This window comes from Phalacrocorax aristotelis, chromosome 4 (genome assembly GCF_949628215.1).
Source record: "Phalacrocorax aristotelis chromosome 4, bGulAri2.1, whole genome shotgun sequence".
In the NCBI taxonomy this organism is placed as follows: Eukaryota; Metazoa; Chordata; class Aves; order Suliformes; family Phalacrocoracidae; genus Phalacrocorax; species Phalacrocorax aristotelis.
The window spans coordinates 54,205,000-54,227,285 of NC_134279.1; the positions used below are offsets into that span (position 1 = coordinate 54,205,000).

Consider the following 22,286-nt stretch of genomic DNA (forward strand, 5'->3'; position numbering starts at 1 on the left):
GTATTTATCTTGTACTAGAATCATAATCAGTTGTTAACTTTATAGTTAACTGTGTAGTTGAACTTCAAAGGAAGAAACAAAATTCGAGGCAGTCTTGTAAATGATAAACAGGGATAAAATGAGAAACAAGGAAAGGAGGGCACTTCAGTGACAAAATCAAAACTTTTCACTGAGCATAAATACAGAAAACCTGAAACTCATGCCCAGATGTCACATTGTCCAACAACACATTTATTAATGATATTTTTAGAACAGATCTGTATCTTTATAGTGTACATCAGCCATCATGCTACAGAACATCTTAACACTCTGTAGGGAAGCTGAAAATTGTGTTGTTTATCAACTGCTGCTTTTGCTGAGAAGGAAAAATTCTCGTCATCTGTTCAGATCCTGATTGCTGTGTTTAGTCGAAAGGCTCCTTGCTTTCCACTGTGGCTGTGACAGGGGGCAACACTGGCTGGAGAGAAGGGAAATGCTTTCACTCTTTCTGCTCTGCGCTTATAAGTGAGTTTTTATTATTTTACCTCAGGTTCTGCCTGTATTGGATGATCTTGGTGGTTTGCACACTGATTTTCCCAATACTTAGGGTATTTTCTGGGTTTTTTATGGCCCTAATATTAAATGTCAGAGTTTTTTCTGGCATGAAAGTTGCCTCTCATACTCTGTACTAAGACCAGCTGTGTCAGATGGTAAGAGTATCTTCCTACTACTATTCTTTTTTCTTTTTTTTCCCCCCTGGAAATAAGGAGTGAATTACATTTGAAAGCAAAGCTTTGAATTCCATTTGGTGTAGCCGAGGCCTCCTGCAGTGGCCACCTGCCTGAAAAACTGCATCATGTGTGACACTGGCAGAACGGGAACCCTGTGCAGTGATGAGAAACTTGATCCCATCCTGTTTCTGTATTTTCAGTGGAAGGAAAATAAATTTGGTTGTTTTGTGGACTTTGAAAGGGTTCTCATTACTCAGAGGTGTGCGTGTGCTTGCTCACGTTTCCTGTGCAGCTAATGTGCCTGACGCCCGGCTTTCTTCTTTCTTTGCCTGGCTGCGTGTGGCAGGAGCTCTGACAGTTGTGGGAGGACTCAGAGCTCAAGATTTGGCACTCTGGTATCTTTTGAATGTGTCCTCCTCCTCCTGAGAGGGAGAGAGTAGAAGAACTGTAGAAAAGGGCATATGTCTTCTCCCCAACACCCCCAGATATCTGCAGGCCACTGGGAACTCCATCTTCTCCCATTGCAATCAGCAGGGGTGGAGAAAGGAGAAGAGTTCTGAGGAAGGAGAAAAAAGAGAAATAAAGAAAATCAACAATTTTGGCCATATTTTTTGAGCTGAGTAGATTGGAGCGCTGCTTTCAGGTGCTCTTGATTTGCATATTCATTTTATTAGTTGTATCAAGTAAAGTGGTAGTGGGGATGTCTGAAGTCCTACTGATTGTTTCAGAAGGGTTTAGTGTAGAAAGAAGGTGGCTGAAGATAGGATGAGCAGAGCTGGCAACATTTTGTTGAAAGTTTTGGTGGATGGACTCTTGGAGCAATTTCTCAAAGCAGTTTCAAATTTAAGACCAGGTCTGTGACATTTGTAAATAGAGCAGGATTCTCTCATTTTTTTTGTAGCTGTCTCATACTCAGCTTTTCAGATGGGCCATGAAGTGGTCTTATACCATCTTCAAGGAAGATTTGCATTTTTCTTTTTTTTCTTCCATTTATGCCTGAGGAAAGTGCATATTTTATCTGTCATTTCACTTTGTGAGTGAAAGAGTTACAATGTCGTTACAAACTTAAGCAAGTGACACAGGCTAGTAAGCTGTTCAGAAAATCCTGTTTCATTTTTAAAAGAGGAATAGCAAGTCTTGGGAAACCTCATCACAGAGGGAGACAAAGAGCCAAGTGATGGTCCATAAAGTCAACTAGAACACAAAACTATGGAGTTACTTTGCCCTTTGCTTACAGAACAAAACCTGAGCTCTGTAGCTATGCAGCATATTTGCTTTTTTTTGATGTCAGCCCTGGAGAAGGCAGGCAAAGCAGTGTGCAGAATTCCAGCCAGCATAAAGGCTTACGCATGGTACATCCGGTTTACTTATTCTTTAATCCATTCCATCCATAAGTACATAACATGGGCATATAGGTTTTGAAGATGTAATTTCCTGTGGAGTTTAGTAATGCTGCCAGTATTGACTTTTGGGGAGTATTTGCTTGGTATTGCTTACTGTGTGCATGCTGACATTGAGACTCTTCCTTACAGGGTTCTATAAACACACTGAAAACATGTTACTAACATAGTAGTTACATCTAAGTTTTGCCTTAACCGTTTCAGCTAGATATATTTCTCAAAACAGTATGTGCTTGCATGTAAACAGGTGGAGCTGTCTTTTGCTAGAAGTCCATTTTAAATAGAGACATATACCATATACATATATATATGCACACACACGCACGCTTTAAAAAACAAACAATCAAACAATGCTTTTTTAAGAACTACATCAGCTCCATTTTGCCTCTGAGGCAGTTGCATTTGTGTGTTGGATGCCCAAGTGAATGCTGATAAATATCTGGGGAAGATGAATATTTGCCAAGTTGTGGTCAGATATCCCATTGTGTAGGTGTAAATGTGTAGATGTAAATTATTTTGGTGTAATAAAAATCCTGTCATAAAATAAATTTCTTTAAAAGAATTAAGTGTCCTTTTGGAAAGCTCTTTGGAAGACAGTTTAGAAGATCATCAGAATAGCTTTTTGGTGAGATTTAAAGCATTGTGCTAAATTCAAGTGAGATTGTAAATACTGGAAAGGGATTACTTCTGCTCGGTTCTTAAAGGAAGTGACTGTAAGGAGTTCTGCTCTGAAGCAGCAGCCTGACTTACAGAACAGCGGAAGGGTTGCTGAGTTTTTCCATTCCTCAACTTCCCATTCCCTTTTTCATAGGTGTGATGCATATCTTAATCATCTTCTGAACGCGGCAGTCCATGAATCTCTTGTTGAAAGCTTTGCTATTAGCATAGTATTTGGCAGCAGTAAAAACTTTGCTACAAACGTTCTTTTGTGGCTTTAGAAACACCCTTGCTCTTCTGTTTGAAAAGAGCACAGTAAACCTTGATCGAGTCTGAATTCCTTTATTGTGTCTTTCTACTGGCATGGAGACTGCTGAAAGTCAAAACACTGGTATAGTAACGGAAACAAAGTGCAGTCTGCTGTTACACGAGCCCTTGTTAGCAGAAGAAAAGCCTTTTGGCTTCTTTCCATCTGAACTGTACAAATACAGTTTTAAAAATCAAGCTTACTACAAAATTAGGAAAGCCTCAGGCTTTGTGAAGTAAAGAGGAGTACTTTAACTTTTTTAGATAGGCTGGTTTGCATGGGTTGAATTGAACTCTAAAATTTGTTAGGGTAGATTTAGGAAGATCCCGAAATTTTAGCCTGGAGATATGAAATAATATTCTGAGTTAGAAAAGTACCTTAAAATGGAAAGGAAAACATAGGTGAATACCTTATCTAAAACCATAAACCGTAAAGATAATAACGTAAAATGTGCTGCTTTTTTTTTTTTTAATGAATGAAAAGTTGCATGGGACTGTAATGGTGTTTAATATGCTATCTACTCTTGACAAGATCAATGTAAAAATATTCAAATTCAACACCATCAATTGCCGGAATAAACTTTAGGGAAAAAAGCTACCTGCTAAGAAAATGAGTTGCAATAAATTAGGTAAGTACGCACACAACTTCCCAGATAAATCAAGTCTGATCTCAGATATCTAAAATCCACCCCGGCCAACCATTAGGACAATTCTGTGAGAGAGACAGGTAGTGAGACAACGTTAGTCTGGGTTTGAGGCCTTTACAAAGGAGGAAAAGGCAGGTCAGCACGGCAGGGCTCAAAGCTGTCTGCAGGGTGTTTGAATCCCTTCTGCAGCATGCCTCTGGGTAAAAGATGGGTCACTGGATAACAGCTGGGCTTGGGAGACACTATGGCCCCCAGTTATGCAGAGAGGAGATCTGGTTCTTGGGATGTTTTATGTAAATTTCTCTGTTGCCTGTTTACCTGGTCTCCAAACCCATCAGGAGAGCAAACTGCAGAATCAGTGAGGCAGCAACCAAAGTCTCCCTCCAGGCATCCTCATGAAGCAGGAGGCTTCCCGAACCAACTTGACTGGGACAGGCCTGGCTTAGCCCAAGGAGTCCCGGATTCCTGATCATGATTCTCACAGTGCTGCTCCAAGGGCTCACTGGTGTTCTCAGGGCATTTTTCCAAGGAGAGGGGATGCTGCTTGTCTCAGACCTGAACTCCTTCCATCGTGCAGCCTGGATCCTGAGCAGGTGGTTCCTGAGCTTAATTAGACTGTACTTTGCCTCATCAAAAGTAACAGAAGTCCTGCAGTGTGGGACTATCTAGCCAAGCGGATTTGGTTTTTCCAGCCTGTTGCAATACTGAGTTCCTGATTTCTCCCTGTAGTGCAACTAAAAATATAGTGTTGACCTGAAGCAAATGTTCCCAATCTCAGTGATGGTCAGTATAGCAGATGTTTTGTTACATCACTCACCCCTGGAGGCAGGAAGACTTTTTGCTTCTCAGAGTGCTAAATGGTTTTGAAGAGTTTGAAGAGATTCTGAAAGTTTTGGATACATTCCTACTTGGGGGGCTTCTATATAGGCCTTGGCATTCCCGGGGGAATGCTCTTTGCATATAGTGGGGTTAGGCTTTCCCTGATAACTCCTGATGAAGATGGTCATTCTGAATATTCATTACCATACTGAGAACTGTAGAAAGAAATTGATATTATGGCTGTTTCGCCTTGCAGTGTTACACCAGTGTTGTCGTTTAACCCTAGTCAGTAACTAAGCACCACCCAGCTGCTTGCTCACTGCCCCTGCAGCGGGATGGGGAAGAGGATTGGAAGAGTGAAAGTGAGAAAACTTGAGGGTTAAGGTAAAGACAGTTTAACAGGTAAAGCAAAAGCCACACACATGAGCAAAGCAAACCAAGGAATTAGTTCACTACTTCCCATCAGCAGGCAGGTGTTCAGCCATCTCCAGGGAGGCAGGGCTCCGTCACATGCAGTGGTTATTTGGGAAGACAAACACCATAACTCAGAACATCCTCCCTGTCCTCCTTCTTCCCCCAGCTCTATATACTGAGCATGATGCTGGTGGGGTGGTGTGAGGAGCAGAAAAGGCCCTGACTCTGTGTAAGCCCTTCTCAGCAGTAACAAACCATCCCTGTGTAATCAGCACTGTTTCCAGCACAAATCCAAAACACGGCCCCATACTGGCTACTGTGAAGAAAATTAATTTTGTCCTAGCCAAAACCATCACAACCAGGATGAAGTTCAGGCTTTCAGCCCTGTTGAGTATGGTCATAGTGTTCACCAAACTAAATAGATCCCATCTTCTGACAGTCACATGGTTTTGCCAGTCTAGGACAGAGATGTTGCTTCAAGCTCCAGATATGCAAGAAGTATGTAGCCTTCTGCTGTTTTTCTTAAGCAATTAAACTTTTTAAGTCATCTCTGTAACTCATTACCTACAACAGAAAAGATGAAGGATACTGATATTCCTGCCAACAAAGTTCTCTGTTTTTCAGATGTGACAAAATAGTCGAGATCGAGAGATGTTCAGGAGCAGAACAGTTTGTTTCTCATCAGTAGGTGACATTGCATTTGTGTGTAGCATTGCTTAGAAGCATCACCGTCTGAGGAGCCATCTTTGCACTAATCATTACGCTTCTTTCAAGTTAGATGCTGAATTCAGGAAAGTGGTGTGCCAGTTCATTTCTTCAGTCTCACCTGCCGATACACAGAGTAGCATCCTTGAGAGCACAAAACAATTGCTCAAAAGATAAAACAAACATACCTTAGAATAACTGGAAATATGTGAGGTGTGATATCCATGTGTGTATTTTGCAATTTATCCTCTATCCCTTCTTTTTCAGTGTAGCACATACAGGTTCCTATAGTTGAAAGAAACATGTAATTTATGAGCAGCAAGTACTTGTGCTCTTGGTGTGAATGCTGTGCAGGCTGAACAGTGAATGGAGTGCTTACTGGGCTTGGAAATGGCTGTTAGTGTGGAGGCAACAGCGTAGCAGAAGCTTGGTGGTAAAGCAGAGGATAAGGTGGTGGCAGAAGGCTCATTTAGAGAGCATAGATGTTCATCCTTCCTTATCAAGTGCATCCTAGAGAAGGAATGCTGTAATATGCAGCTGACTGAAAAGGTTTGGCAGGAAATTTGCCCTTTTTGATGGCTGCCTGCAGCTTACCACAGAATGAGTGGTATCAACAAATATTGATGAATTGTAAAATAATTTTGGGTTGGAAGGGATCTCTGGAGGTCATCTAGCCAACCCTCTGCTCAAACCAAGGACAGCTTAAGTGTTAGAGTAGATATGTTGGATTGTTTAGCTGAATTTTTAATATGTCCAAGGAGGGCAGTTCCGTAGCCTGTCTTGTACCCTGCACCAGTCTTAATGGCTCTCGTGGAGAAAATTTTCTTTATGTAGACTTTTATTTTTCACTTGCTGCAGTGTGTGACTATTGCTTCTTGTCCTCTCACTGTGCACCTCCAAGAAGTCTGATTCAGTCTTCTCTGTAATCACTTGTTACGTCCTTGAAGACAGTGAGTAGCTCCCCTCCCTACTTTCATTTCTTGAGACTAAACAAACCCATCTCCTTCAGCCATTACTTGTGCATCATTTTCTCTAGCCCCTTGAACCACTTAGTGACCCTTCTCTGGACCCACTGTTGTGTCTCTCATACTGTGGAGCCCAAAACATCACTCCAGATGCTGTCTCACAAGTATTAAACAGAAGTTTATAACCACTTCCTTCTGCCTGCTGGCTACATTTGTGCTGATGCCACCTAGTACGTGGTTCACTTCCATTGCTGCAAGGGCGTATGGCTGATTCATGTTCAACTTGACAGACACATCTAATCCTGAACTTTAGAGGGATTTAGATCACAGATCCACTATTAGACTATTGCAAATGAAAGGAATACAGGAAAATTGGAAGTGAAGGCTGGAAAAAAAAGGACTTTGCTGCAAAACGGCTTGTTGAATGTGGCAAAAGGCTTGCTAGTGTCTGCAGGCATCCATGAAATGTGTTCTTAGTGAGTGCTATTGTTTCTCCAGTTGAAAAGAGAACTGGAATGGCTGTGTCCCAAATGTTGAAATATTGTGCTAGCAAATAATAGTTTTTAATCCTCCTTGCTGGCCTTTTGCTCAAACACTGGAAATATATAAAAATGAGAGGAATTGTTATGCATGGTTACTTAAGCTTACTGTTGTTGACAGCATTTGTTTTATTTGGGCAAGAGCTTGAGGACCAAAAAAGATGTACTGTGCCACATCCAGACACAGACTGTGAGTCTTTAATACCAAGTAGTTTAAAAGTGAAGGAACTCTTAACTGGTGGAGCAGTGCAGTATATTTCACAAGGAAGAAGAAAAGTCTAAAGCGATAAAGGCAGCTGTAGGTAGCTTGTTATTATGCAGCTCTGTTGATCTTGTAGCTGCTCATCTGATTGAGTCTTTTTTTTTTTTTTTTTTTAATTTAAACAACTTACCAGTTTCTTTCCTTCGTCTCTTACCTTTGCTTTCTCCCCTCCCTTAAATAGTGTTTCAGTGGGTTATATTCCTTTATGACTTGGGGAAAAAACTACTCTGCATCTACTGTTATTTGTGCACTGGCTTGTATATCTTCAATGGCAGAGTATCAATTTGACCCTTAAAGTGCAGTTTTTTTCTGGGAAATGTACACACTAAAATCCACCTGACTGAAGAGAGAAGAGAGGAAAAAATAATGATAGAGCATCCATGCCATTTACACAGCCTACCTTGAAATACCAAGTCTTCATCTTAATTGTAGAGATGAAAAGAATGGTGTGGACTTGCAACCCCACTGGATTCTCCTACTGCAACAACAGCTACAGCTTCTGGGAGTGGGTTTGGAACTGGGCCTGGAAGATAAGTCTTGCCCTCTGCTTAAGGGAAACATGCTTAATTAAGAGAAGGGAGACTGGGATAGATAATGTGAAGTGCGCTCAAAACAAAATGAAATAAATTTTAACCAGAGCAGGTTAGCAGAGATGTTTTAATACAAAACTGAAATTACTCAGAATAGTATATATATTAAAAAAAAGTAGTAGTTCTGTAGAGCATCCTGTACTGCCTCTGTTGCAAGAAGTTTATTCGGAGGCAAAATTTCTCACTCAGTATTTTAGGAAGGTATTCCGTGCAGGTGACCATAAATGGCTTTTTGCTGTTCTTGTTTAGGAAATCAAGTGTTGTTCAGATTTGTTCTGAGTGTTGTGGGCTGGTTTGGGCTTATGGTTTTTGTTTGTTTCTTTGTTTAATGACTACTGTATTATGTGAATTTACATTTTTTAAAAAGTTTAATATTGGGACTACTCACACTTAATTTAAGTTTAAAGAAAGACTTCAAGCTGGTTCTGAAGTATCAAGTAACATGTTTTACCCTACGCTTTTGTTGAATTTTTTAGTTTTTTTAAAATTCTGTAACTTAATATTCTTGCAGAAATAATATTTCCTAGGTTAAGTTAGTTTACAAAGCTTCAGTAAAAGTATTTTTGTCTCAACTGTCTCTTGTTTAGTGAATAGCCTACTGCATGCTAAATAGTCTCTTATGGTGTAAGATGGGTAATGCTTCAATCCCTAATAAAATTGTAAAGCATGTCATACTTGTGTCTCATACCTCATTTACTTTGTACTTCACTGCTATAAAACAGTTAGCAGGTGGAAGTGAAACACAGAACCCTGTTCAGTGACATGAAACAGAGAAATATGCTGGTAGTATGTTATCTTTGATTAAATTGTAGTTGGCACATGGATGCAGGACTATTTGGCTAACCTTACTGTTACTTTTAAGAAGGGAGTGGGGTGACAATGGTCTTTCTATGTGTCTGGACTTTGTGGATAAAAGTTTTTGGTTGTTTTGGTTTTTTTTTTTTTCAATTTCAAACTTTTTTCTAGACAGTAAACCCAAACACTTAAATGTGAACTTCTGGCCAGGTGTCCTTCCATGTCTGGTTGTGATTAGGGTTGAAGATAATTCTTAAAAATTTAAAAGAAAACAGAAGTGTCTTGCTCTTGCAGGAGTTCTGCAAATAATTTCATTATTTATATTCTTCGCTAATGTAAAACTGCAAAGCTTATATTAACTTCAGTATGAAGTCTTTTTTTCTTAATAAAAGTATTGTGAAAAGCCTATATTAATGTGGTCTTTAGACAATTTACATGATATTCACAATAGTTGGGCATAAACATTAATGTACAGATAAACATTTGTGAAGCTTTGAAACAAAGGTTTAACGTAAATGTACATTGTTATTAATTTTATATACTGTATATCTTTAAGAGGAAATGACCGTGGGTTAAAAGCTTAGAAATTTAAATAGCAATTACTTGCATATATAGTGGTAAATAATATTGTTTTGAGAGATGTCATAAGTCACAGTACTACTTCATTGGCTGGAATCTCTAATCCTGCTTTATAGAAATAAGCTTATTTTATATATATATATATACACACACACACACTTTATATATATATAAAGTGTCTATATATAAAAGTAAGGTATTAAAGATGGTATTTGTTAGTTACTGAATGCTGATGCAACTTCCTGCAAAGAAAATTGTATTGCCATTTTCTGTTCCCTGCTAAAATTTATTTGGTGTTTTTCAGGTAAACACCGGAGATTTCTTTTATTCACTGAGCTTACTTTAGTGTTTGCTGATGTTGAGTTCTATTATGTCTTTTTGGTCTTGAAAAGAAATATTTTGAAGTTTTGTTTGTGTTTTTTAAAAAGCCACTGTACTTGTAGGCTGTCCATTTGTGATGATCAAGATATGGTTAAAAACACAGGAGCAGGTCCCTTAAGTTTCTTTGAACTTGGGTGAAAAATAAAACGCTTAGTCTTTAAGTTGAAGAAAAGGAAATTCACTGCAATTGCTGTTATTTATATCTGTGGGGAGGCAGACTGACTGGAAATAAAATACAACTTGCTGTACCTGTGTGCTGTGATACCTCCATTTCATAGGGTGCATCAGCCATGATGACCGTGTTTTACATCAGCATGAGACTTCACGAATATGGGTTGGGAGATGCCAGTTCTGGTGTATGCTTGGCACGCAGCAGAAACACATGGCACCTGCTCTTTGCTGGAACACTGGGGCAGTTGTGGGTATCAGCACTAAGTCCCATGCTTTGTGTGTCTTAGGAGGTGACAGAAGGGGCTTCAGAATTTCTTTACATTAAGAAAGGAGCCATCTAGTGAAAAAAAGGGGGGAGTAAACTTGAAGAAAGTAGCTGAGAGCGATGTAGAAGTACAGGAGTGAAGTGTCACTGAGAACAGCCCGTGCTGAAGGATTTAAACCAAAGAGAGTACGTGCTGGTGTGCTTGCAAAGTCTCTAAGTTTAAGACTTGAGGTGGAACATGGCAATACAGTAAAACTGGGTGGCTTGCCCAGTATTTTTTTTCCAAGCATAATTGTGTAAGCCTCATCATTCAGTCTTGCAAAGGATGACTCGTTACACAAGAGACATGGTAAATTACATATGTACATACTCATACATCATCATGTTTTCCATCCCTATTCATTTGCTTACCACCCAAAATGATTGTTAGGGTATTCTCAGCTGCAGAAGTCTTCCAGAAATCATCAGAGAAATAATCAGTCCTGTGAATAATGTACCAAAGAACAAAAGCGACCTCCCTCTCTCTGAGACAGCGTGCCAAGAACACGATGAAGTACTCAGTGTCTGAAAACATATGTCTTAGTGCTAAATGAGGACATGCACAAGCCACCTGAAATCCTTTGGGCATGATATTTTAAGACAAACAAGTTGATTCATTTCTATGAGAAGCTTAAAGCATTCAGGAGATGATTCAACCCAATTTGCAGGTTTCAAATCCCTTTACAGTCACAGTTAATTACTGTTTTCAAGGACTACTGTTTTTTAGGGCTGGAGACCCTCTGGTTGGGACTTGGCCTACTGCTCAGTATTTATTAACCTGGTCAAAGAGAGGAATAAATAAGGTAACAGAATATGACCATGATACATATTCAGCTGAGATTAAGAAGGGGGTTTGAGACACTCTGGTATACCAGTATTTAACTGGAAGTTTAATATAGATGGTGTCTCCTAGGAAGCTTAATTCTGGAAGATAAGATTTCACCTATTAATTCAAACAGTTCTGAAATTTGCTTTAATATTTGGGAGGGCAACCGGACAATACTGTAGATGCTGGCTAGATATGGTTTACTTTTTTGTTTATACTGATTGAAGAGTGAAAATGGGAACTGAATGGTAGAGTGCACAAAAAAAGGAAATAATGGGATGAAGTGGCCGTGCATTTAAAACCTGGGATTCTGTGATTAACAGAAGTGTCATATGCTATTTTAGCCTTCTCTCCTAATTAGCCTCAGTCTTTTATTAGAAAATGAAACCATGCTTAAAATATTAGGTCTGTTACTATTCTTTCAAAATTCTTTTACGTGCCTTAAAACAAATAAAACCTAATCAATTAGGTGGGACAAATGTAACTAAAGCACTCTAATATAATCATCAAGATTTTCATTTCTAAGCACCTAAATGCAGATGCTGAAATATGACCCCAGTTATGATTTCACAGAATCCCAGTTTGGAAGGGACCTCAGGGATCATCTAGTCCAACCTTTCTGGGAAGAGCACAGTCTAGACAAGACGGCCCAGCACCCTGTCCAGCCGCATCTTGAAGGTGGCCAATGTGGCCGCGTCAACCACTTCCCTGGGGAGATTATTCCAATGGTTGACTGTCCTCACTGTGAAAAATTTCCCTCTCGTGTCCAGTCGGAATCTCCCCAAGAGCAACTTGTGTCCATTCCCCCTTGTCCTCTCCATGTGACTCCTTGTAAAAAGGGAGTCTCCATCTTCTTTGAAGCTGCCCCTTAAGTACTGGTACATGGTGATGAGATCCTTTTCTCAAGGCTGAACAAACCCAGTTCTCCCAGCCTGTCCTCATATGGCAGGCTTCCCAGTCTTTTGATCATCTTGGTGGCCCTTCTCTGGACCCCTTCCAGCCTGTCCACATTTTTTTGTCTACTTCCCCATTCAATTTGGTGTCATCTGCAAACTTCATCAGGCTACACTTGATCCCATTAGTCAGATCACTTATGAAGATGTTGAATATAAATGATCTATAAAGAACACTGTTCAAACAAGGATTTAATTATACAATATGCATCTAGTGATGAATAATAAACTGTTTTTGTGATAACTAACTCAGTGCTCCAGCTGATGAGCCTGAAGCTGAGTCAGGTTAGGTGTTCAGGCTCCCATGGCAAGTGGTAGTTGAGTGGCAAATAGCATCCAGCTTTATTTATTCTGGGTATATACCTCTATTCCAGAATCTGCTAAACCTCAGTTTAGTTGCCACCATTGTCAATAGCTCCTGCAATACGCACCGTCAGACACGTGACAGGCGAGAAGTTCTGCCTCCCTGAAGGCCCATCACTCTGGAGTGACTTGAGTTGCACTGGAAAGTCCACGACAGGCAGGGAAGAGTGGTTGACCTCCAATGCCTGTGTCCTGCAGCTATTGCTAGGGTGGCAGGAGGAATGGGGTCAGTAAGGGCCAGCGAGGAAGGAAGGCTGGTCACAGCCCTTCCTCGGTGGCACACTGCTGCTGGGAGCAGGTGGCAGGAGCAGGCAGCAGGAGCAGGCTGCCACAGCCATGTGGTTTGGAGTGTACTTCAGGGGCTGCTCAGACCCCCAAGACGGATTTAGCCTGGGATTATTGTAGTGGAGACTTGCCATTTGTGCTCATACCTGTGACCATGGGATTCTCTGGATACTAGTGCTCCTGCAGTAGAAAAGGGAGAGAGGCTTACCAAGAGGCCATCAACCCCAGAGCAGATGGTTTTCTGTTTGTGGAAGATGAGCATATACTCTTAGAAATAAGCCTGTGACCTCTGCTTTCAGTCTGATGTAAGGTTTAGTGCTCTTCAGGTCCAGAGCCTTATTCTGGAGAAGCCAGCCAAACAGCATCTCATACTGGCCTACTTTTCATCTCTCCAAAGAACTAGGGAGTAGTTGGCATTCTTCTCTTCTTTATTAACAATTTAAGGACTGGGTGACTTTTGAAGTGAACTAAACAAAAGTTGAAATCAATTTATTTTTATGGCACTTGCTGTTAAAGAGTGTTACTGAAACTTCCTAAGAAGTAAAAAAGCATTTTGAGTTAATAACATCTGGAAATTACACTAACAAGGAGACATAAGGGGCGTCATCCATCCTACTAAATTGCTCGCACTCAGTTTGCAAAATATCTGACTCCCTTTGCAGTACTGTTGCCCAATTGGCTTTGTGGAGCATGAAAGCTTTCTACATTCCTTGCAAGTATCCGGCACTGGACATAGTCAGAGGCAAGCTACTGGGTGAGATAGCTCTATATTCCTAAGACTGTGGATGAGGGAAACAGTTTATTTGGATTTTTTTCAGCCCTCTACTGCCTTGAAAAATCTCGCCTGTGAACATAAGTGTGCCAAGGTCATTTCTTATTTGTGGTTCTGTCAAGTGAAAAATGGACCTCAGCAAAAGTGCTCTAACAGTGAAGCTCAAAGTGTGTTCTTGCATAAAATTGAACTAAGTTTAAAGCTATGTGTATTTGGCGGTTCACGTAGTCTTGGAAAAGTGTCAATTTATTTATTCAACTGGTCACAAAATGTACTTTCCTCTTTACTTGTTTTCTTGTCCCTATGGAGATCATTAACTAAGTGTTAGATGAAAAAATAAGGACTGTATATTTGGAACAGTGCATTGATAATTCTGACCTTTGCTCTTTAGACACCTCGTTCATCCATAAATCTTCATGTAAAAAAAAATGCACTTTGGGACTCTGAATTATAAAAAATTACTTCTACCTATCTTGATCTATCTTGAAAAATAATTATTTTCTTGAAGCAATGCCTTTATTACACTACATAGACTGCGGCATTAATTTAAAATGGAAAAAAGTCATACTGTGGAATCATGTCTTGATGTCTACAAATGTGGTTTGTCTAGTTAACTTCTTGTTTAACTCTTGAGGTGAAAGTCTTTCTGTTCCACTCAGGCTACTCTCTCTACTCAAAAACAGATTTTTGACAGACCTTTAATATCAGTTGCTGGTAATTTCTGCCCCAGTATGTCTAACTTGAGTGATCTGCTTTACTAGTAGTAGAATTATTTCTTCCCTTCAGTCTAACTGTGTGCATCATTATTTGTGCATGTAGTATTAACTGTGCCTTTTCATATGGTATAGGGTTGCAGATGTTGGTATACAGTCCAGCTATCTTCATATTGAACAAAAAATAATTTATTTTAATTAATATTTTTTTAAAATGGAAGGTATGGCTTCTGTAATTTAAAAGTTGGAAAAAGTGATCTGTAGTTCTTTCGGGATCTGCCTTGAATTCTTGAAAGTTGGAGGTGGAATTCAACATCTGTATGTCCCAATATGTTTGCAAATCAATTATTGTAAGAGGGAAGGATTGAAGGGGGCTATTTGTATTGAATTAAGCCTTGTGACCATTTATGCAGCTGCTCATTAGACACTCATCAAAGCCTGCCTTAGAACAAGTTAAATTTGTTTGCCTCTGCTCTTGTCTCCACTATTGGAAGACTGATTGATACAGTGATATGTTTCTTAATGTGTTGTGTAAATACATTCATGCTTTATTTATGCCCACTGATTTTAGTACCACTGTTGCCCCTTAATGTAAACATCTGTTGTGCATTTATAGAGACCTTGCTTTTTTTTCCAAGTGGGGCAAGGAGCCCATGTGAGCCAGGCAGCTCTAGTTTGCTTTCCTAACTTAAGTTCTCTGTGTCCCAAATCATTACACTAACCTCTCTGAGCATGCAGCACAATTCTGAGTTAAACTTCCAGGAATGGAGGTGATTGGAGCTGCACAGAGTGGACCAGGAGGAGAAACTTTGTCCTGAGGCATTTCTGTGGCCACGTTTTAATGTAACTATATCACCTGGTACAGACTGTACCTGCTTTTTTACAATGAGGAGGCCTAGACATTATTTATGTCTTCTCTCATTTCCAGGTTTAAACTCCCAATTTACAGCAGATGATCTTATCCTTGCCTCAATATGCATCATTTTGCACTTCATACTGTTAAATTTCACCCCACCTACATTAGTCTAATGCTCAAAGCAAGCCAGCTGTGCCTTCTGCTCTTTCTCCATATTGATGATGTTTCACAACTTTGTGACAGCGCCTGTTTTGGGACTGTTTAGTACTAAAATTTGCACTATAAATATGTACATGCGCACACAAGCACACTTTTATTTTACCTTTTCCTTTTATATGCTAGTACTTCTTTATTGCATATTACCTGACATCTGCTTTTGGAAGTTTCTTAGATACCTTAAAATTCTTCTAATCCTAGTCTTTTCCCCCTTAAATATGGTTATGGCATAGTTAATGCTATGCTAAATTCATGTGTATTATAATTAATTCATTAATTGGTTACATATCAGTTGACATTATATTCTTTGATAAATGTACTTTGCATTTTATCCCACTTTTCTCTGTGAAGTAAGGTATTTTTTTGTTGGACATTTTTCCTGAAGCTTTTCATACTCCTGACATCAGACTATCAAGGCAGCTAATTTTCACCATTTCTTAGACATAAACAGTAGTTTTCTTTTTTCCTAGTCTAGCCTAGTCCCTGTTATCTCTTCTTTTTTATCCCCAGTTTATCAGATTACTAAAATACAGAGCTGCTTCATCACACTGAGTTTCAATGTTTCCTGGACAGAAATGGCTCTTCAGTAGTGAGACTGGTACCTAGTCCATTATGTTTTTTATTTCTGTAATATCCAGTTTCAATCCCTATACTATTTTTAGTTCTGTTGCCCAAAATTCTTGCATTAGTGCATAAATACTTTGATTGTTCCTAGCTAACCGTTCATAGTCTCTGCACTACCTGCATCATCAGTCTATCAGCATTACTGTTTTCCCTCCCTGCTCCCCATCCTCCTGTATCCTACTAACTTTTGAGTTTTACTGTGAGACTTCCCAGACACCATCTACTCATTTTATCCTCTCTGTTGTACTTGGGAAGAGGTATGAAGCTTTGAAACATAATTTTTTTCTTAACATTGCTTTTAGTAGATGTTGTTTTTATCAAGTCCTGCATTGTGGTTTAATGTAGTTGACAGAGTTTGGTATAAGTGTACCTGTTTCACACATGCTACCCTTGATAACTATTAATGGCGAAGGTTACTTCCCAGACAATATGGGATTCCTGGTGTTTGTGCAAGAAAGGTTATCAGTACTTTTAAATCCCTTAAGGGTGTTTGAGGTCTTACTTCTTCTTCCCATATCCAGGAATTAAAAAATGATCAAGTGTTTTGTCACAGCATAACGTAGTCCTTGCAGGTCGGACTTTGGTGCCCGCACAGCCATTTGGCTATGCATAGGTGTACGGTTTGGAGCAGATTATGACTGTGAAGAGGAGAAGAGAGCAGGACAAGACACTTACACTACAGTCTTTTCTGCCAGTAGTTGCCATTTTCTGCCTGTGAATCTCTGGATTTGCTTTAAAGAACAAAATGACAGTTGAAACATGATGATGTTGGCATCTATCTCCTCTTGATTTCATAGGACCTGTCTGCCACATCGCAACACAAGAGGACTTGAAACAGCAGAGGGACTTAAAAAAACCCAAAAGGCTGGTAGGGTTGGGATTGGATTAGATTAAATTTAGTCTGCTCTGCTGAAATCTCCCTCTGTGAGCATGCAGCAAGGAAGGTGGTGAGGATTTAGGCCTCAGGAAGTCATTTAATTGTTCGTTACCACCAATCACGTTCCCAAATTCCATTCCTCATCTACTGTAACAGTTGTATTTATCAGCCAACTGTCCAGGGAGATTTCTGTGTAGAAATTGGCTGGAACTCTTGAACCCTGGATCCAGGTGGTTCCATGGATATTGTAAACGTCACAGATGAGATGCTGGACTCTAATGCCAATGTAAGTTTTATTAATGATTTGCTAAGATCAGGATTTCACTTACATTTACATATGTGTTGGACTTCCTTTTGGTGGTACTCTGAGGGTGGGAGAAAATTTGGTTGTTTATCTAAAATGGTGCAGAATGGATATTAGACTGATCCAGTGCTGCGTCTGGATTCATTTTCACAAGGGACAATATGGAACAAAACTCTTGAAACATTATTTGTTTTTAAATTGAAATCAGAAGTCTTGAAAGCCCTCCCATTTTACTGTTCCATACGAGAGAAGGGCTGGCAACTTCATGCTTTCTCAGCTGAAGGAAGTTATCAGATTTTAAATATGCTACAGTATATCAGGACTGCTATGGGTAATAATGCAGTCTTTATCAAAGGTATGCTGCAAGGCATCATGGACTGACATTTTCAAATCACTGTGTAAATCTGCCTGACATACCTTTAAAAGAAATAAAACAAGACTGAAAGCTCCAGTGTTTAGTCTAAAAACACACATGGCTGTGGTTGCTGTTTTAGCCTATGTGGGCTAACCGTGGAAGCCTTTTGTCAGCTTTCCGGCCTACTGAGTGGTGTCAGCTTGATTTGTGTGTTAATTTGCTGACTTTTCAGTTCAATGTTTTATGTTAAAATTTGCATAAAGAGCCTGTGTGTTTTTGCTTTATTTAGCAACTTTCCCTAACCTAAATGTTCTTCCAAAGACCACCCTTGGTATCACTGAAACTAAGAGAAAGCGCTTTCAACATTTATTCACTGTTGGAGTCATTTACTTGCCATTTATATGATACTGAAAGGATGGAGGCAGATGGGGAGCCTTGTAAATTGGTGATATGACCAAACACAGAGAAGAAACACAGTGGCAGTCTTACAAGATCTTTCCCTTATGGAAAAATTCTGAATAAACTGATCAGTGGTGTAAGCCATGAACCGCCTAACATCATCTCAGCCTTCCTGGCACCAAAGCTTGTCCTGTTTAAGTTAAAGGATCCTCCTCACTCCATCTCACATGTCCCTGCTCTTTAGGTCTAGTTTGCTTGAGGAAGATGACTTGTTACTGGCAGAGGCTGCCAGGAACCAGAAAACAGCCCTGGACTGGATCTCAGTCCAGACTTGCAATTAGGATGGTGTTTTGACACCATTTTTCCTTCTGTGTTGATGCTATGTGTGATCGCCTCTGATGATTTTCTTGGGGCAGATGAAGTACCATGCACCTTCCTCCCTGCAACAAATTGATTCTAAACTATAAATTGATTGGGCAGTTTGGCTGGCACCTTAATGTTAGATGGAATAACTGCTAATTCTGTAGTGTTTGTGTAGCCTGAATTACTCCCCTCATGCTCTTCTATTAAGGAGAAATCTACAGGCTAATTTATTGGCACCAGGGTGTTTATTTTCAAATAACAGCTGAAATCATGCTATGCTTACTGCATCTCAGAAACTGAAGAAGTCGTGCCTTGGAAGTGTCCCTTCCAAGAACAGCTCCAGAAAACAGTTCCTTGAATCACTAACATCTCTATTTTTTGAGTCACACTGATCAAAGGTGCATACTCAGGCAGTGGCTGGAGGGTGTGGGTTTGGCGTAGGGTAAAAGGCTCACAAATTCCCATTGTACTTCTGATAAAAATAGAAAGATCAACCAATGTTTGGAAGTAGTCATCAAATGTTATTTCCCTAGCTTAAACGAATGTCCCTCTATGTCTGAAAACAAAAAATGGTATTACCTTTTATGTCAGCATCTGTTATGTATACCTGCCATACCACATAGTTCATCCATGAATTGTGGCTTAAGGTAAGTCTTTGTCCTGACCTGTTGCTGCAGCTTGAAGCTCCCAGTGACTGCAGTGAAGCTAGGATCAGGCCTATAGTGGAGAGAGTCCGCAGAGTTCTGTATAGCCCATTCACTAAAATTTAAAAAAATCTGTGTTTGTATTTGCCACCACTGAACACTGTGCCCTGTTTTCCTTTCCACAGGCAGAGTCACCCCAGAACAGCTCAGCTCATACATTCAGCTTTTCAGAAATAATCTCAAAGCTTTGGAGAACCATTGTGGTCTTCTACAGCTTGTGCTGGCCACAGTCCAGACTTTGAAACACCCCCAGACTTCCAAATGGGACAACTTCCTTGCCTTTGAGAGATTACTTCTGCAGGTACATATTATGTGAATTTATTTGACCTAAGTAAAAATGTTTTATTTAATTTTTTGAATTGCCATTAAATTCTGTAGCTTGTATTTTTTATGAAGAAATGTGTTGGATGTCTTGCTAAAACAGCTGTTCCTTGTTGCCAAACTGGTAAAAGTAATGGGAACCTACATAGTTAATCTTTTATAGTTTTGTCTAAGAATAATTTTATAAACAAAAGGATAGACATTAAAGATGAAGTATGTAAATAATCTGGATTGGGTGACAGTTTAACATCTGTATGAAATTTTAAGATGATAAAACCTTTAGCATTGGATAGGATTATGATGATGATGATGATTATTATTATTATTACCATCATCATCATCGCTACCAGTCTGAAGATGCTTCTTGAGGTAACACGCTGAATCAAATGCACAGACTTTGTTACTGTGTAAGTGTAAAACTTGTGTAATTTACTGAGCAGATGAAAGCATAGTAGGAAATTCCATGCACCAAGAGAATGAGGTTTCTCTTGCTCGCAGCTGTCATCTACCCTCAGTTTTTCCCACCACCATGTTTTTTACAGCATCCTGTTGGTGACCACTATTATTTACATACCATTTTGTATCACACTTGGATTTCCCTCAGGAAATAAGAGTTAGTGGTATATTGACCTTTATTCTACTAACCTTTGGAGATTTACCAAGCAAAGGAGGAGTTTTCCTAAGAACCTAATAGAGTTAATTTCTGCTGAAATTCAGGGAAAGCTCAAAACTTTCCTCCCTATGCTGTCTCTTCTGGCACTGTGTTGTTTTTAGAGGAACCATCTTCTGAAATCCTAGCAAGGAGGCAAGTCTTACTTTTAATGAAGTTAGAATCAGCCTTAAATGACTGAAGTGTATAGTGTGGGTCTCAACTAAAACCAGATACTTCTTTTGTAAAAATCAGCTGCCTTTGTCTAGATGTTGAAAACAAACCAACAACATGACTCTCCCTATGATCTCTGGCAGCACGATATAATCACTGGTCCTTTGAGAAGACTCAGCCCATACTTCATAGCTTTGAAGTCAGTGAATTTCTGTGACATTGGGGGGCAAAAATGCAAAACTTAAATTGTAGCAAACTATTGTCTGCATTAATTTTAAAAACTATTATCTCCTGGTAAGACTGAAATATTTTTTTTAATAACACAGACAGCATTCTTTCTGTAGTTAAGAAACAAACAGGTCAGGTAAAAGAACTCACTGCAGCCATTCTTTGGTTTGTCTGGACTGTAGAGCATGGGACTGACAATCCATAGTTCCTTTCTTTCTTCTGCAGTGACTCTAGAAGCTGGCTAAGTTCCATCTTAAAACCAGTTCAGCTTTAGAATCAAAATAAAGCTGCAAGCTCAGCATTGTTTTCATAACAGACAACTGCCTATATAAAAGCCGTGCTGTAAATCATCAGGGAGTGGAAAAACAGTGGTAAGAAACAACCAAACTATATATTTCATAAAAAAAGAAATGTATAACAAGCACTCTCATAATCGTAGGTGGCTTTAGATTATACCCACTGCCTTCCACCCACCATATTAAGGTAAAATGTGTTAGCCAAAGCAAACTTTATAGGCTAACATTTGTAACTGTTCGTTAAGCACATACTCATTTTCAGTAGTTCAAACAACAGTTATTTTGAATTACACAATCTGTACAGCATGTATCCTTTTACCGACTCTATTTTGAAGACAGAGTCTGACATGCATTATCTGCTTCTGAGCACATGGCTTGTCTCTGATCTGTTGACAGTGGTTTGCAGGAAGAGCAAAATACTGAGAGACCCAGAAGACATCAGAGATATTTTTCTTTTTAAAAAAATCAACTAAGACATTGCATAGTGAGTGGTTGGTGCATATTGCTCTGCACTAAATTTGATGCCATGTTAGTTTGTTTCAGCAGTACTACTGAGAAGTTCTTCAGCATAACTGTTATGTTTCAGATATTTAAAAGTAATAAATCTTTAAAAATTCTTAAGAAAAAGTAATTGTTTCAACATGAAAGTAGTATTGTTACTATCCTATATTGGAACCACATAGAAGACAACTGTGAAAGATCTACTGGGAGTAATATTATTAGACTTGTACAATGTAGGAATTCTAAATTTTTTACTGATGGATGTATGTCAGACTCCAGCTGATGCCAAAGGAGATAACCCAGTATAAACAGCTGGTGTTAGAATTCTCAGATTTCCCAGAGAAATAAATCTGCATAGTTTTGGAATGGCTCTCATTGCTGGATCTCTCTGATGGGTCTCATAATTCTCTGCTAAGTCTACTTCGTGCTTTTCAGAAAAACCACATTGTTGACAAGAAACCATTTCTCTAACTCTTATGTTGAATAATCTGTTCCATTTTTCTTCTTCTCTTTACTCCGTGCTTTACTCCCTTCAGTTGATGTTGCAGGTACTCAGTTCTAAAAATGCCTGGTAGAGGTAGAAAGCAGCCCACTTCCACTATTTTGTCATAATTAAATATCTGTAACTACATTTTTCAGACCTATGTTGTCTCAATAAGTTTTTTGCATCTCCAGCAAGGAAGCTTGGTTTTGACTAGAAGTCTGCTGAAAGTCAGTGCAGCTGCATACTTGCTACAGAGTTGTCTTCTCCTTAACTTGGATGGATGAATGATCTGAGAGTGAAATTGGATTTTGATGGGATCATGGCCTTGGCCTCAAAGGAAAGAGGGTGCTGGGTTAAGAGTAATGCATCAGAATGATTAATCTTGTCTATCACAAGTTTGCTCTGTGTTCTGCTGCCCTACCTCTGCACACGATGGAGCTTTTACTACCCAGAAGTTTTAAATGCTTTGTGAATTGAAAAAGTATATCCTATTTACCAAGGAGATATCCCACCCCACCACATTTTTCTTCTCTTGAGGTCCTCTTTCTATTTTTCTAGTTCTGGCCATCCATAAAACTGATAGGTGAGAAGAGGAGCACATGCTAAATGCTGCACCACGCTGCCTGCAACTCCCCAGTACTCCTCATGTGACCGCCTTGTTTTCCTTCAAGCAAGGATTTGAAATTTAGGGAGGTAACAGAAAGTAAGGAGGAGTGTTGTCGCTCCCTGCTTTTCAGCTCTGTTTAGCTATATCCCCTGTTCTCCTCAAATTTATGACT

The 22,286-nt window shown here is 39.4% G+C and overlaps 1 protein-coding gene across 4 annotated transcripts in view; it reads left to right on the top strand.

Moving 5' to 3' along the window:
- Positions 1-22,286, top strand: part of SCFD2 (sec1 family domain containing 2) — a 207,670-nt gene that overhangs the window by 37,789 nt on the left and 147,595 nt on the right. For all 4 annotated transcript variants that reach the window (XM_075091468.1, XM_075091467.1, XM_075091470.1 and 1 more), the window contains exon 4: positions 18,980-19,155. In XM_075091468.1, coding sequence (XP_074947569.1) covers positions 18,980-19,155 — 176 coding nt within the window. The remainder of the gene's footprint in view (positions 1-18,979; positions 19,156-22,286) is intronic.